This window comes from Microtus ochrogaster, unplaced genomic scaffold, assembly GCF_000317375.1.
Source record: "Microtus ochrogaster isolate Prairie Vole_2 unplaced genomic scaffold, MicOch1.0 UNK1, whole genome shotgun sequence".
NCBI classification, from domain to species: domain Eukaryota; kingdom Metazoa; phylum Chordata; class Mammalia; order Rodentia; family Cricetidae; genus Microtus; species Microtus ochrogaster.
The window spans coordinates 2,857,457-2,873,782 of record NW_004949099.1 but is presented as its reverse complement, the minus strand read 5'-3'; the positions used below and the strand labels follow the sequence as shown (position 1 = coordinate 2,873,782).

At 43.4% G+C, this 16,326-nt stretch overlaps 1 protein-coding gene across 1 annotated transcript in view; it reads left to right on the top strand.

Annotated features, from left to right (window-relative positions):
- The window catches only part of Kbtbd12 (kelch repeat and BTB domain containing 12), an 80,667-nt gene that overhangs the window by 39,337 nt on the left and 25,004 nt on the right, over positions 1-16,326 (top strand). Inside the window, exon 5 of the mRNA XM_005364848.2 lies at positions 7,131-7,328. Coding sequence (XP_005364905.1) covers positions 7,131-7,328 — 198 coding nt within the window. The remainder of the gene's footprint in view (positions 1-7,130; positions 7,329-16,326) is intronic.

Here is a 16,326-nt window from a genome sequence, read left to right as displayed (position 1 = left end):
CTGGGTACTGAACACTGAGTTCTCTGGACTCAGAACTTGCCTCATTCTACAGTCATTCATCAGGAAAAAGGTGACCTGGGAATGGGTGAGGAAAGTACCATTCATGTGTTCACCACAATTTCAGTGAAGAAAGTACTGGGGGTTCTGTCCTCGGGAGCTTGCAGGCTCATCTAGTAGAAGAGAGAGAAAAGGAGAGAGGGAGAGAAGGAGAGGAAGATATTGTAGCTTGAGAGACCAGCTCTCAAGGCTACAACTAGGGTGTGAAGACAAGGTCCATAGCGTAGCTAAATTGAACTTAAGGTTTTCTGTCTGAGGGGTAAAGACTCACATACACAATTTGAGGGTCATTTTCTTTTATTATTCTGTAGCTCCAATTCCCTTGCTCTAATTGTCTCCAATTCTCTTTAATTACAATTCTCTGTTTCGATTCTCCCCTGATTATTTGTTTACTTAGCTTAAATACATTTTTTACAGGAGGCTTGAGGCAATAAGAAAAAAAATACAAGAATTACATCTCATTGGTCATAACACATACCTTGGGTAAATGATAAGGAGCTGAGCCATTTACCATGGCAACACATAGGTGGGGACATGGTGCTTGGCACCATCCCAGACCATGGCATTGAAAATGTCTCAACCCTCAAAATATATTCTCTTATCCTGTTTCTAACCCCAAAACATAAAAAGGGGGGAACCTTGTAACTTTGGCTGCAAGGCAAAACCATCTTTTGCAGTCCTGGATAATTGTGAAACTTTACCCACAGTAGCTGGACATGATTAACTGACTAATTGTTATTTGGAACCTAAACAATAAACAGTTAGTTAGCTGAACCTGAGTTTTATATCATAAACTGAGATTAGAAGTTTGTGTGGAATATTAATCGTGAAGGAATTTAGTAGGGAATCATTCCTGGCCTGTGTTATCAACCAAGTTTAGTTAGAGAAATTGGCGTGGTATTTTAGGATGCTTTGTGTTGATAACCTTGGTTGGACATCTGTGACTTTGTCCTTGTGCATACCTGTAAAGTTTTTAATATATGATCTGTTTACAAGAACATTCAGTCCAGTTTGAACTTTCTTTGAGGTAAAAATGAGCTGATTGTGTATAGCTTGTCTTAGACTGGGGAGAAATTGTTGTTTTCTTGTGTTCATCTGAGTAAAAGGGGAAAAGCAGGCTTTTAAGTGTCTTACAGTTCTCGTGGGACAATAGATCTAGTATATGCTCTATATATCACAATTATACAGCTTAGCGAGAAGTCATCTTCCTGACCATCCGTGAATATATGTGCCCCCCCCCCAGATTGAGTTGCAATCATGAGACCACATATACACACCACATGAGATTACACTCTATAATGCAGGGATTCGGAAGACACTATGACTGATTTTTCACATGTGAAATTACAGACAGGAGCAAAAGTTTTCAGAATCAGTGATCCTGCAAGCCTTGTCTGAACAAGATTCTCCTCCATCAGAAAATCATTCCTCTGGTGGGTTGACATCTGAACGCTAGTTGTCACCTGCTGTATAAGCTCATGGACCTTGACAGGAAGTGATAGGAAGAAAGTTTTCTATAGGAACCTTGATTTCTGTTTAGAGGACAAAGTCGCATTCTGTATGGAGACAGGAATGACTTTTTGGGAGGGTATAGGCAAGTTAGGCCTTAAAAGCACAGGAGTATTTCAAGCTGGGGAGGGGGTGTCAGAGAATACAGCCTGAGAAAAGATCAGAGAAGAAAGTTCTTGACCCTATGGAGAACTGTCAAGCTGCCTCAACCTAAGATGCAAGGAAGGAAAAAAAAGCCAGGGTTATGAGAAAGACAGGACCTGGATTATCCAGATCCTTGTGCCCCTTTAGAGGAAGGAATAGATATGAAAACAGACACTGTCTACAGAACTGGTGACTAAGAGAGACATGGAGCACAGTGGTACTATTCATCTGGGGCTGATGCCTCTGACATTTGTGGTCTGGACTTGTCATCTACTAAACTTGCTCAGAGTTGCTGTCCAGCCTCACCCTGAGCTGTTGTCTCCTTAGGACTCATCAACCCTCGGGCATTTGGAGGACTTGCAGTACACACTGGCACATTATGGGAAGAGACAAGGAAAGATGAACTCAGGGTTTGAAATGCCCAAGTGTGGCTAGAAACACCACCGCCCAGTGCTGGGCTGAGATAGACAGCCTAGGGTTGCTCACAGTCTACTGGGACAGGACTTGCAACTGCAGCTTATATGGCACCAGCAACTCCACTCCAGGGCTTTCTGCATTCTTACTTTATTTTTCTTGATTGTCTCGTTCTAGAACTGTCTCTTTGCCTTTCTCATTTCTATTTGGAAAGCACAAAACAGTTCAAAGATGAGAGTTTTTCTCTCCAAAATCAAGCTCTAATACATGAAACTTGGTCTTTCTGCTGTTCTTTTCATTACCCCTAGAATTTTGGTTTCTTCGGAATGTAGGGGGAGTGGGTTGTGGTAGCAAATAAAATGCAAAGCAGATTGTTAACATTCTTAGCTTGGCGAGAAATGTGTGGGAACCACCAACCCAAGTTCTCTGAACCCAAGGCACACTATTGGTTAGCAATGCTAGCATTATCCAAGATTTGGTAAGAGGAAGTAAGAACTTTTTTTACTAAAAACACCTAAGAGTCCCTGTGTTAGGCTTTAGAAAGTGACAAGATGCTTTTTTTTTTAAGATTTTAGGCTTGAAATCTAGAATTTTAAATTAACTGTGGAGTGGGGGCTAGAGAACTGACAAGTTGCATGAGAATGGAGCAAATTATCAAAGCATCCCATTAGTGGGCGGGGGCTGAGAAAGAAAGAAGCCTGGCAACTCAAGAGATGGGCCACTTTTACTCCAAGAAACTCAAGATTTCTAGAATGTTCTTCCCCACAGTTCTTACAACTCACATGCTTATGGCTGGTAAGTGGCTCTGTGTTGCCAGAGAGAGCATCTGATGCCTGATGGGTTTTGGCTTTTTAAGAGAGTCTTACCCTGTATCCCTGGCTGGATTGGTAGTCAATAAGTAGTCTGGTTTGTCCTCATACTTACTATGTAGCCCAGGCTAGGCTCAAACTCATGGCAATCCTCTTGCTCAGTTTCCCAAGTGTAGGGATTATGAGCATGCAATTACAAACATGCACTACCACAGCCTTTGGTTGTCTTAACCTGATTCCCTCTACCCAGGTTCAAAAGAAATGTCTAAGAACATTTGACCCTACATCAAGAAACCAAAAATTGTACACATAAAAATTCAACTGAGGGTAATCAGAAGATCTCAGCAATTTCAGAAAATGCTGGTGTACTTAAAACCCCATAGAACATGACAGAAAATAATCGTCATCTGAGCACCAGCTGTATGTGTGCCATGTTGCTTAGATGCAGTATACAAGAGGAAATCCATAAAAGAAAATTTCCTTGGTGATACCCATGAATGCCCTGAGTTCCTCCTGGTTTTCTCCTTTTCTTGGTCATTATCTAAACAGTTTGATCCTTGCCACACTTTATGAAATTGGCATTATTATCTTTGGTTTACAGGTGAGAGTGATTGAGGCTTAGAAGAATTAAATCAATCAACTGCCTTTGGCTATCAAGTAGTGACACAAGAATGTGAACCAGGATCTGTTTCTAAAGGTCCACATGCCTTCACCATGGCAAGTGGATGCCCCCCACCCCACCCCCACAGTCAGTGCCCCACCCCTAAGCCTGGTTTAGCAATGCAAGCAACTTTGGGCGTCTGTCATACATAAATGTTAATGAAATCCTTCCCCTGCTTTGGATGGAACCCAGAGTAGGATAGAATAAGCCTGCCACCTTGAGGCTGCCCTGTACAGGAAGGGTATGGGCTGTATTCAGGGCAACTGGATGGCAAGTCCCTGTGCCTTCAGCCAGCTGTCTGCCAGGCTTTCTGTGGGAGGACAAGCTGACTCCCACACACCCCCAGAAATGAAAGAACCTATCATAGCCTAACATCAGAAGAAGAAATCTTTATCTTTGTGGGAATAAAATGAAGAAAGAGTGGCAAGTTGTAATTTTCTTCCCCCTCCCACGCCCAAATAATCTAGGTATATATTTTGCATGTGGGGTGCATTTGGGCATGATCTATGAAGGTAATTTCTGTTCATTGCTTGGGTTTGAGTGAGGGAACATCGTGCTCAGAAATTCTGGCAGCACATAGATTAAAGCCACTGAGCTGACTTATTGACATTCTGCAGCTGCAGATCACACCCTAGGCCTCCTCTCATCAAAGGCTGTGCGTGTAGAGCCAGTGCTGACTTATTAATAAAGATCAGGCCTTTATTTGATTATTTATCTAATCAAGATTCACCTTCAGTCTAAGCTCATTAAGCCTGTTGCTAATGGAGTGTGCTTGAGGTGAAATTATACTCCGTGACACAGAGACTGAGTTCAAGCTTCACAGCCAGGACAGATACAGAGCACATAGTAAGCTCGGGTCACCCAGGAGTGGGAGGAGGTCACTCAGGGGTGGGACAGAGCATGTTAGCTTTCTGTTCACCAAAGAGAATGGACACATTTCACAAGGCTAGCTTTGAATGTAGAAATTAAATGTACGTGGTAGCAGAGCAAAGGTGACAAGCACTCTCATTATCTCAGACAATCAAGAGTGATACCCACAATGTGGAGTTAGACTCAAGATGCTGGTGCACTGGGTGCCACAAACCGGCTCCTCGTGACTTCTCTAGACTGTTTGCTTCACTTACTGTTCTAACATGGTTGCAACACAAACCAACGCCAAAGCATGTCTCCTGCCTCTCACAGGAGGGTTCATCATCTTTTTACCTTGCAGAGCTCTGCGGCCACAGATAAATCTGCATGACCTCTTGTCCAATAGTAGGAAGTTCCATTTTTCCTACCACTAGGAAGTTTCCCGCTACTGCAGTGCCACACTGAAAGTGGGCCTGTCCGTGAACACAGAGTTGTGCTGAGGCCAATGTGTCCCCTCCTTCGAAACACAGCAGCTCAGACTTGGCTTCATAGTGGGCTAAATTATGTGTCTAGGCAGATAAGAGAGAAGACAGCTAAGGGCTTCCTGAGCTCATATCCCCAGTCTCTGGGTTCATGCTGCGAGAACTGACCAAGTGACATCACCAAAGAGCGGGAGACCCCTCCAGTCTTTTATCACCTTCAGAATCTGGGTTAAGACCCATTTATGGAGAAACACACAGCTCTCATCCCTGAATCCATCGAGACTGTATGGCAGGCACAGGCATGAGGATGCGACCTTTGCCCTCCATGAGCTTACAGTACCCAGACCTGGACAGACAAGGACTACAGTGTGGGAAGAGTGGCAGAGAGAACGTGGGGGCGGAACATGTCTTACTCATTCATTCGTTCCAGGCAGGTGACATATCAGGATCTGTTGGAGATGCTGAAGTTGGGGTCAGAGGTGATGGCGAAGATGCTGCCTGACTGAGTCAGGGAAGGGCAGAGTCTAAGTAGCAGTGAAGAAGAGAGGAGGCTGTGTGACCAACTTCTCAGAACGTGGAGTCTACCATAAAGGCCATGAGTATTTCTTAGTTTTGAGTTTGTGATAAGCACTGTGCCCCAACAGCACTCATCACCCCACATATCAGTGGCCCTCCCAGGAACATCCTCCCTGAGAGCTGGTGTAGCCATGGCCAACACTTTGCAGTCCTTTTATAGCTTACAAATATCATCAGTGGGTCTAGAACAGGGTAGTGATGAGAACAATTGCAAATACAAGACTGTCCCTTCTTCCAGGGAATCTGCCTCGATCTCAGGAGCTGTCCTGTAGGTCAGAAACCATGACCCTCACACTTTAAAACCTTTTGTCTTGGGACTTAGGAGGTGTCTTAGTTAACTTTCTATTGCCACGATAAAATACCATAGCCAAGGCATGATACAGAAGGACAGAAGAAGGGGTTTGTTTTGGCTTACCATTCCAGAGAGATAAGAGTCCATTGCCACGGAGGGAAAGCAGGCTGGCGTGGCAGCTGCGGCAGTAAGCTAAGAGCTTACATCTCAAACTGTGAACAGGAAGCTGAGAGCAAAGCTGAGGAATGGCACAGGTCTTTGAACTCTCAAAGCCCACCCCTAGTGACGTGCCCCCCATGACATTCTTCCTCCAGCAAGACCACACCTCCTAAACTTCCCCCAACAACAACACCAACCAGGGATGAAGCATTCTAAACCTCAAGACTCTGGGGGGCATCCCATTCAATTCACCACAGGAGGAGAAAATAAAAACAAGATGCATGCAGCAGATTGATGTTTCTGGTCACAATGGGTTGGAAAATCTTACACAATTGGGCTTAAAATCCTAATTCTGTATTATTATATCTGCTCCCTGTTTCCATCCCTGAACCTCTGAAGCAGCCCTTGAGATTCTTGCCTTACTTTTTAATCTGTTTACATGTATGGCCCCTTCCACTCTGTTAACTTCTTGCTGTTTGGAGGCTGTCTCACTGTGTAGCCCTGGCTGGCCTGGAACTTGCTATGTCAACTCCCTACACTGGCCTCCCCAGTGCTGGGATTAAAAGCATGCACCGCCGTGCCCTGTCTTCGCTCCGTTGATTTCTAAAGAGTTGGTGGGGGCACAGCTTATCCATCTTTTTGAGCTGTCACCTACCATTATCTTGCCAACAGTGAGCATTTAGTGAGCATCTGCTGAACAAACTATGGTGTCCAGTAAGGGAAAGACCTGGCTGGGCATTTCATCTCCCAGTTCTTCCGGTCTTCCTTTACTCTCAAACCTGAAATTTACCGAAGAGCCCTTCTCTCTTCAAATGGAAAAGCATGAAGACAAGAGGGCAGTCTGCAGTGATGAGGCATGGAAAAGATAGTCCTTGATAGCTGCATCCATGAAATCATTGCTAACAACCAATATTCTTACTGTGCGAACAACATTGCAGGGTCTACTCTGAATGATTCTTATGTCTAAGTAACGGGAAATACTGCATTGCAGTGACACAGTGACATTAAGTTTGTCTGTGAAACACGTGGAAGACATTGCTGTCACAGAAATTACCTTTGAAATAGGTGCCAAAGAAAAGGCCAGGGAGCTGATGCTGCCAACTGCGCTAGGAAGGGAGGATGTCCACTGTAAGGCTTCTGCTCCCAAACACCCCCATTTCTGTGCTTCATTCTCTTAGGTGGAATTGGCTGTGTGGGCCGAGACAGGGGACAAGTTCGGAAATGCCTTGATGTGGTGGAGATCTACAATCCTGACGGGGACTTCTGGCGGGAAGGCCCACCTATGCCAAGTCCCCTCCTCTCACTGCGAACCAATTCCACCAACGCGGGTGCAGTGGATGGGAAACTCTATGTCTGCGGGGGATTTCATGGAGCAGGTACTGGTCTAGCTATAAATATAGCAGGGACCTCTTGGCATGGACGTCTACCTCCATTATGCTACCTGGTGGTCAGTGCTTCCTTTCCAGAGTAGTGAGACACTGGCAAAAGTCTGGTTTTCGGGGCCCAGTGGCCTGCAGCAGCTCCCTGGATTCTCTGGGGCTTCACCTCTATGAAATGGTGAGTATTCTGTGGGTTCAAGTTTATAGTACATCTAGTACATGGCAGCCATTCAGCTCAAAGCAGCTGAGTATGAAGGGAAAAGAAATAGAAGAGAAGGCAAATCCCTGGTAGTAGGACTAAAAGATCTCGAAACAGGAGGGATGTGGAAGCAGAGGGATGAGCAGAAGTCTTGGGTGTTAGGTTTTTACCTACCAAAGCAGAAAACCCTTATATTGCTCACTACCACCAACTGGAGTAAACTGTTTGAACGCTTTTCTGAAATGATGCCTAATGTATACACACACACACACACACACACACACACACACGTACGCGCACATACACACACACAATTTTCAACAACCAAACAAGAAACCTAGAAGATAAATGAGTCAAACGCACGAAGTGTTTGTTCTTTATTTAACCTTTGATGAAAAGGTGTTTTTCAGATAGTGTGGGAAATTTAAAAATAGGCCAGGGTATTAGATGATATTAATGAGTTACTTTAGAGACAATAATATTATTGTATTTTATATAAATTCAAATAAAAGAATATTCTGAACAGTTAGAGATTGCATTTGAGTATTTGCAGGTGAAAATGATGCACTGTCTGAAATCTGCTCTACTACAGCAAATTTTTGATGTTTATTATTTAAGTATGTATGTGAATGCCACATGGTGACCTCAGAAGCCAGAAAAAGGTGTCACATTCCCAGGAGCTGGATATATCGGCAGTTGTGAGTCACCACCCTGGGTACCAGGAACCTATCTCAGGTCCTCTGAAAGAGGAGCAAGTGCTCTAAACCACTGAGCCATCTCTGCAGCCCAACAGCAGATTTTCTCAGTAGAAGGAAGAGCTGGAATCCATTCTGCCACGCTGATGAATGTGGTCATTATCAAGACTGGATAGGTTTGTGCTGGGCTATGCTGCCTTCACCATTTCACTGCTGTGTGCTGGAAAGTGTCCATGACTTTACTTTTTCTTCATTTGTCCTTTAGAGACTTTCCCAAAAAGTCTTTAAAGTTTTTATTACATTGTATTTAGTGTGTGTGTGTGATGACTTGAGTGTGGCGGTCCAAGAACAACTTTTGGGAGCTGGTTGTCTCTAAGAGTCCTAGGGATTGAACTCAGGTTGTCAGACATGGCAGGAAGAGACTTCACCTGATGTGCCATCTTGCCAATCCTAAAGAGGTTGGTTTTTATAAAGTTAGTATCTCTTACTTCTTGAACATTAGCCTTATTTGAGGTTGTCATCTCTCACAGTAGCAAGAAAGCTGATGGTATAGGAAATCTAAGTGCAGGACCTGCCTGTGTGAGGAGGTCTGGAGCTTTGAAAGATTGCCTGATAAGGGTTCAGGCACTGAGCTCTCCTCAGTTTGGTCTGTGAACTCTATTGGTCACCTGACTGTTGACCAGACAAGAAGGGCAGAGATACAAGAGCTGGCCCAGGTCCTCTGAGAATGGGTGGTCATCAGTATCTAAGTGAACAGCTTTGCCATATGTCTGGGTCCTACCTTCCCTTGTACTGAGTTGAGAACCAGATGTCCCCTGACTTTTCAAAGGTATGATAAACCCATCCTGCATGTGGAGCTCTCCTTGGTTACGTAACAGCCAGCTGGAGGAAAGATCAACCTCGAGAACTCCCAAAGCCCATTTAATCCCTTAGTTCTAAGGTGATAGGTTGCCTGGGGCTTGCTGAATGAATTGTCATTGAGATTTTATGCAAGATAGAACAATCAGATGACTGCATGCTCTTGTGACCTGGGGTTGTCACCAGACCTAAAAAGACTGTATTTTCTCTCCTTGAGTAACAATATACAGTTATTTACTTACCTAGGAACCATAATCAAGGAATTCCCTCCTTCCCTTCCCCTGAGTAGACAGCATTTCACTCTGTGACCCATAGTGGCCTGAATTCACTCTGTTACCCAGGCTAGACCCCAACTTGTGACAATCCTCATGCATCAGCCTATCAAGTGTTGCAGTAACAGGCATAAGCCACCAGGCCTAACTTCCAGTCTTTTTTAATATTGCCAATTCTGTAGATGTTTATTGAAATGTACTCGTGAGATCTTCAGCATTTGATTTGTAAGACAGATGCGTTAGCACACAATGAACAGTGATTTGTTCTTGGTAAAAATAGCAAGTTGAACACCTTTATTTTCCCTCCAAGTCCCCCTAAAGTAATAGCAGAATAAACACAGTCTAAGAAAAGAGGAAGGACAAAAGCAGCACAACATTGGAACTTGGAGCGGACGAGCACATAGTGACCAGACCTGAGACAGTTTAATCCTAAACTGGAGTGACAAGAGAAAGGAGAGCTGGTTGGTACCACAGAGCCCCACATACCCACATACTGGCATCAACAGGTGACTCTGGGTGGAGGAGTAAGAGTGATACGGAAAGCATGATGGGTACCTGAAAGACAGGAAGCCCCCATCACCGGAACCTCATAGAGAGACAGAGCCTTCATCCCAGAAGGGATGGAGGTGAGGACGGGCTCTGAGGTCAGGGGTCTAATACTAAAGATGGGGATTAAGAGATCACACTGAGTTGAGATTCCCCAGCTTTCTTTCTTCCCTGACATCTAGAATTCTGGCAGTTTTATCCTATAGAAACCATGACTGAGCAAAGCCAAACCTATCTACCTATGATGAGACTCAGAAAAATTTTACGTGATATCCCATGTCCCCACACACATACACACACATATGCATGTGTGTATGTATATGCATGTGTGTATGTGTATTTACACATATATGTGTATCTATGTGTAAATATGTATATTGACATGGTCTCAGTATACAGTCTACCCTGGCCTTGAACTTGTGATCCTTTTGCATCAGCATTCTAAGTGCTGGAACTTGGCTACCGCATGTCTAAAGATGAGCAAACAGCTAGATCCTTGAGGAAAACATATAAAGCAGCGTAGCCCAGGAGAGCTGGGACTGTGCTAGAAGGAGCTGCAGTCTGAGAGATAAAGTAAATACTGTGTTGAAGGAACAGAGGATGGATCGTGAAGAGATTTCCAGAAAATTAAGATGTGTAACAGTTATTGAATCTACACTGGAAATGTGGCAAAGATAGTTGACAAAACTTCCCAGAAAGAAGAGTAAAGAAACAATTGTAAAATCAGAAGAAGAGAAATGAGGTCCAGGAGGCCCAGCCTTGGAGTAGCAGAACCTCTGGCAAACAGAACAGAAAGTGGACAGGAATGTGTCGTCCATAGAGTAGATGAAGAGAAACTCCAGAGCTGAAGTCACTAGACTAGAGGAAGCTACCAAAAGCTCTGAGAAGCAGGTAAAACCAGACCAAGCCAAAGCGCATCATTGTGACATTAGAGACAAACTTGATCTCAAAACGCTCTAAAGAGAGGAAGAGTTTTATCCAAAGCACCTAGACTCAGACTTCTGAACTATGATGTTGCAAGCTAAAAGAAAATGAAACCAATGCATTCAGAACTTCTGTGGAAACCACTTTCCACCTACATACCTAAATGTATACAGAAAAAGGATTAAGCAGTAGAAAGAAAGAGGAAGCTCCTGAGAGGATGAGGGGAGACCCCAGGAAAACAACCATTGTACAGACCTGGGGAGCAGCAGTGCAGAATGGAGCTATCCCCGGGCTGTGGGGAAAGGGGCATTGGATCCAACATGGGCACTAGGAACTTAACTCTGGTCTCTCTGCAAGAGCAACAGTGTTCCTACCTGCTGAGCCATCTCCCCAGCCCCTAAATTACAATAATTTTAATGTTTTAGATACTGAGGGCATTGCAGTGAAAAGCTAACAACAGTAAAACAACATCAAAGAAGACACCAGGTTTCATTCCTTTAATATTTGGTGTGGCCCAGCCAAGATGACATAAGAACTAAATGTTGAGCTAACCTATATTGTGCCTTTATTGGCCTATAAAAATAAGAAAGTAGAAAATAGGCAGGTATGCTAAGGGTGAGAGACGAAGCTAAGTCCTACATGGGAGTCTAAAAGTTCTCAATGTCATTGTCTTTATCTGTTTCTGTGGCTACCACAAAATCTCTGAAGTTGGGTACCTATAACAAAAAGCTTATTTAGCTCACAATTTTGGAGAATAGAAGTTCATCTACTCAAATGACCCCAACTGTTTGGCCTCTGGTAAGAGAGAGCTCCTTAGCTGAATCTCTGCATGGGTGGATGGTGTCATGGTGGCAGTGTGTGCAGAAGGGAGAGGTCACATGGCAAAACAGGAAGCCCAAGTAACTCAGGAGTCATTCTCTCTTATTTTTGTTGTATGAGACAAAGTCTGAATTGTAGAAAGTCACTATGTGAGCCAGGCTGGCCTTGAACTTACAGTGGGCCTCCTGCCTCTGCCTCCTGAGTCCTGCGGTTATGGGCATGAGCTACTAGGCTACACTCAACCAATCTGGAGCACTAGTCCCAGGCCCCATGAAAGCTGCACCAGCCCCTTATAAAGAGCAATCCCAGGATCTGCTCACTGTCTACCAAGCCTCACCTATTAAAAGCCCTCCGCCTCCCAGCCCCACCACTCTGGAGACAAAGTCTCCTCCATATGAATCTTCAGAGAACAAACTCAAAGAGTTTCCAGAGCACACCCGCCTTCATCTGAGAAATCAAGAATGAAGTGTTATAAAATGTTATTTATAGGACTGGAGTCAGTGCCGGGAGAAGCTGACAAGTGGGAAGAGGAGCAGTGGGTAGGGACAGCTTCTTCAAGGAATTACAGGGGTACAGTCATCTGACCCTTCATATCATGTGACTATGAAACTGAGAAAACTAGAACAAAGTTTACAATATGCAAATCAAGCGTGAATAAAGAGGAATGGCAGGGGAGCACTAAGGAGTCTGCTGGAGACCAGTCCCTGGGGGCTTGTGGGATTCTCAAGTCTTCTGGGCAGAGACACAGGCTGCCGTTGTTCTTGGCTATTTTTTAAGCATCTTTGTATAGCAGATGGTCTTAGAAGACACATTATCTCCCTCCATAGCAAAGGCCAGACAGGCTTACTGGTCCTTGTGAAAGTCTTACGTTTCCCAAGCCCAGGATTTCTTTCTAGCACTCACAGGTGGTAGCCGGCATTCTTCCAGTCACTCTGAGATTGTGAGCTCAGATAGCTGGCATTTAAAACGTTACCGTGCAGCAACAGCAGCCATGCAGCAACAGCAGCGTCAGCAGCAAAGAACATTGTCCTTCCTCTGGGACTCGGGACTCCTCTGTCTTCTTCGGCCCCCTGAGTCTGCATCAAACTAGCTTAGAAAAACCCAGAACCTTCTTGGTTTTGACAGAGTCCTAAGTCTCTCCCAGGAGGCTTTCTTCTCCACTTACAACATGAACTGAGGAAGCCAGCATTGTTTCAAGGCCAGAGCTTACAAGACCAGTCTCTCACACATTCTTACAAAACATAAATGAGCAGACATTTCTCACCTTATTCTGTTAATTCAGTGTTACCCAATTTTAAAAAAAAAGCAAAACTCAAAACTCAGAAGCTAGGGAGATGGCTCAGTCAGGAAAATGCTTGCCATGATGCCTGGGGACCTAGGTCTGATCCCTCAGAACCTATGTAAGAGGCCAGGAATACTCCTGTATTTCCAGCACTAGGAAGGATCCCAGGGACTCACTGCCCAGCCAGTCTAGCTGAATCAGTGAGTTCAGAGAACAATGCTGTCTCACAAAATAAGGTAGGTTGGACTGTAGAGATGGCTTGAGGGTTAAACGCGTGTACTGCTCTTGTAAAGACAGGAGTGTGGCTCCCAGCAACCACATCAAGCTGCTCACAGCTCTATTCTGGCTCCAGAAGATCTGAGGTCCTCTTCTGGCTTCCACAGGCACCCACATTCACATATCCAGACAAACATACATGCACATAATTAAAAACAAAATAAGGAGCTGGAGAAATGGCTCAATAGTTGAGAGCAGAGGCTGCTCCTCCAGAGGACTGGGATTTGATTCCCAGCACCTACCTGGCAGTTCATAAACCACCTAAAACTCCACTTCCAGGGGATCTGACACCCTTTTCTGGCCTCCTTGGACACCAGGCACACATGTGATGCACAGAAATATATGCAGGGAAAATACCCATACAATTAAATATTTTTAAATACAAAACAAATTAAATAATGTGCAGAGTCATTGAGGAAGACACTTGATATCAACTCGGGCCTCCATCTGTGCACTCATGTGTACACACACCCACACTCATGGCACATGTACACATGTAGACACACAGAAGAAATCAAAGATTGCAAATACAGAACTCCTCAACAAAATCCCAGCAACCGATCCAGCAACACACAAGAAGAGTTATGGATCATGACCAAACAGGACTCTCCTAGACATTCAAGGCTGACTAATTCTATGAAAACTGATCTATATAACACACCCATGACTAGAATAAAAGAAAAAATGGGATGGTCATCTTAAGAGATGATAAATAAAAGACAACAAAATGCAGCTCCCACTCACGGCAAACACTCTGCACAGTGACTGAGCCCTTAACACATATCTGTGGGAAGACCACAGCTGACGTCATACTTGACGGGAAGACAGGAAGCTTTGCCCTGAGAATAATAATACAACATAATGTTCAGCACTGTGCTGGGAACTGCTCAGGGCAATTAGAAAAAAGGAAACACGAGCAGCCAGATTATAAAGTAATAAAATATGACATTTTCTTGTATTTAGAAAATTCCGAGAGGTTTTTTTTAACTTATTGATTCTAAGAAACAAGTTTAGTAAGGTTGCAAGATGCAGAATTAATGTACAGAAAAATCATATTTGGCCAGGCGGTGGTGGCGCATGCCTTTAATCCCAGCACTCGGGAGGCAGAGGCAGGCAGGCGGATCTCTGTGAGTTCGAGGCCAGCCTGGTCTACAAGAGCTAGTTCCAGGACAGGAACCAAAAAGCTACGGAGAAACCCTGTCTCGAAAATCAAAAAAAAAAAAAGGAAAAAAAAAGAAAAAAGAAAGAAAAATCATATTTGTGTGCCTTTACAACAAGCAACCCAAATGTTAAAATTAAGAAAACATTACATTTATTGTGCCACCAAACTAAAACACTTAGGAATAAATTTAACAGGAAGCACAGAACTTGTACATTAAAAAGTACAAAATAGGCCAGGTGGTGGTGGCACACGCCTTTAATCCCAGCACTCGGGAGGCAGAGGCAGGTAAGTGAATCTCTGTGAGTTTGGGGCCAGCCTGGTCTACAAAAGTTAGTTCCAGAACAGGCTCCAAGACTGCAGAGAAACCCTGTCTTGAAGAAACAAAAAAAAAAGTACGAAATAATTAACAATAGTAACAATAATAATAGCCCAGAGCTGGAAGGGTGGCTCAGATATTAAAAGCGCTTTTTGCTCTTGCAGAGGACCCAGATTTGGTTCCCAGCACCCACGTGGCAGCTAACAGCTGTCTGTAACTCCTGTACCATAGGACCCAATGCCCTTTACAGTCTCTGAGAGCACTGCACACACATGGTACACAGACATATATACAGGCAAAACACCCATACATAAAATAAAAATTGATAAAATATTAAAAAAATGTAAATAATAAACCAAATAAGTAGTCAGGTTAGTAAGATGTTTTAAATCTTAAATGGAGTTAGCCAAAATGAATAACTCCATAGTTTTTTGGGGGGTTTCCCTGTGGGTTTTTTATTTTGTTTTGTTTTGGCACTTTTTTGTCTTATTGATTTTTCATTTGTTTTGATTTTAATTTTTGTGATTTTGTGTTTTTTAAAGAAAATAGAACATAAAATTTGGTAGGTAAGGAGGTGGATAGAAGATCTGAAAAAAGTTGGGGGAGGAAAAAACATGCCCAAAATATATTGTATGAAAAAAATTTACATGGAGATGCAAGAGACCTTTATAATAAGAGCCAAAATACTCACTTCAAAGCTATGACAGTCCAGACTGTCGGGTTCCAGCAAATTACACTGAACAGCTCAGTGGGAAAGCCCTGAGCATTCAGAAGTGACCCCTTCTATTACAGTCACTTGGTTTGCAACAAAGCTTCTAAGATAGTTTAATTGGGAAAGAATCTTTTGCCACCAAATTGTACAGGAATGATTGGATATACACATGCAAAAGAGTGAAATTGGACCCCTACCTCACACCATGTACAAAGATGAACTCAAAAAGGGTAAAAGAAAAAAAAGATGTAAATATCATCGCTAAAGCTACCAAGTCTTGGAAGGAAATGAAGGCATCTTTGTGGCTTTGAATTATACACTGAATAGGCAAGTTGTTCTAAGAGCATTTTTTTAAAAAGACAACTGACAGAATGAGAGAAATTGTAAATAATATATCTGACAAATAAGAGACATATCTAGACCATATAAAGAAATCTGGTTCAATAGCAAAAGACACGTCACCAACTTTTAAACAATTATTTCTCGTACTTTTTGAGACTATAATATAATCATATAATTTCCACCTTCCCTTTCTTCTCAACAAAGCCTCCCCTATGTCCTTCCTAAATGCATAAATACCCCTGATCAGTCTGTATAATGTTACTTGTATGCATGTTTTTAGGACTGACCATTTGGTATTAGCCAACCAGCTGGTGTGCTCTTCTTTGGGGAAGGCTACCTCTCCCCCTCCCAGCATTCATCGATTGCCTGTAGTTCTTGGTGTAGGGAGGGAATCGCCAATTTGTTAATTGACGACGAACCTGAATAGATATTTCTCCAATGAATGTAAACCAATGACCAAGTGCTGGACATCACCATCCCTACCAGAGAGGCTGTCACAAAAGGATGGATGGATGGATGGATAGATAGATAGATAGATAGATAGATAGATAGATAGATAGATAGATAGATAGATAGACAGATAGACAGACAG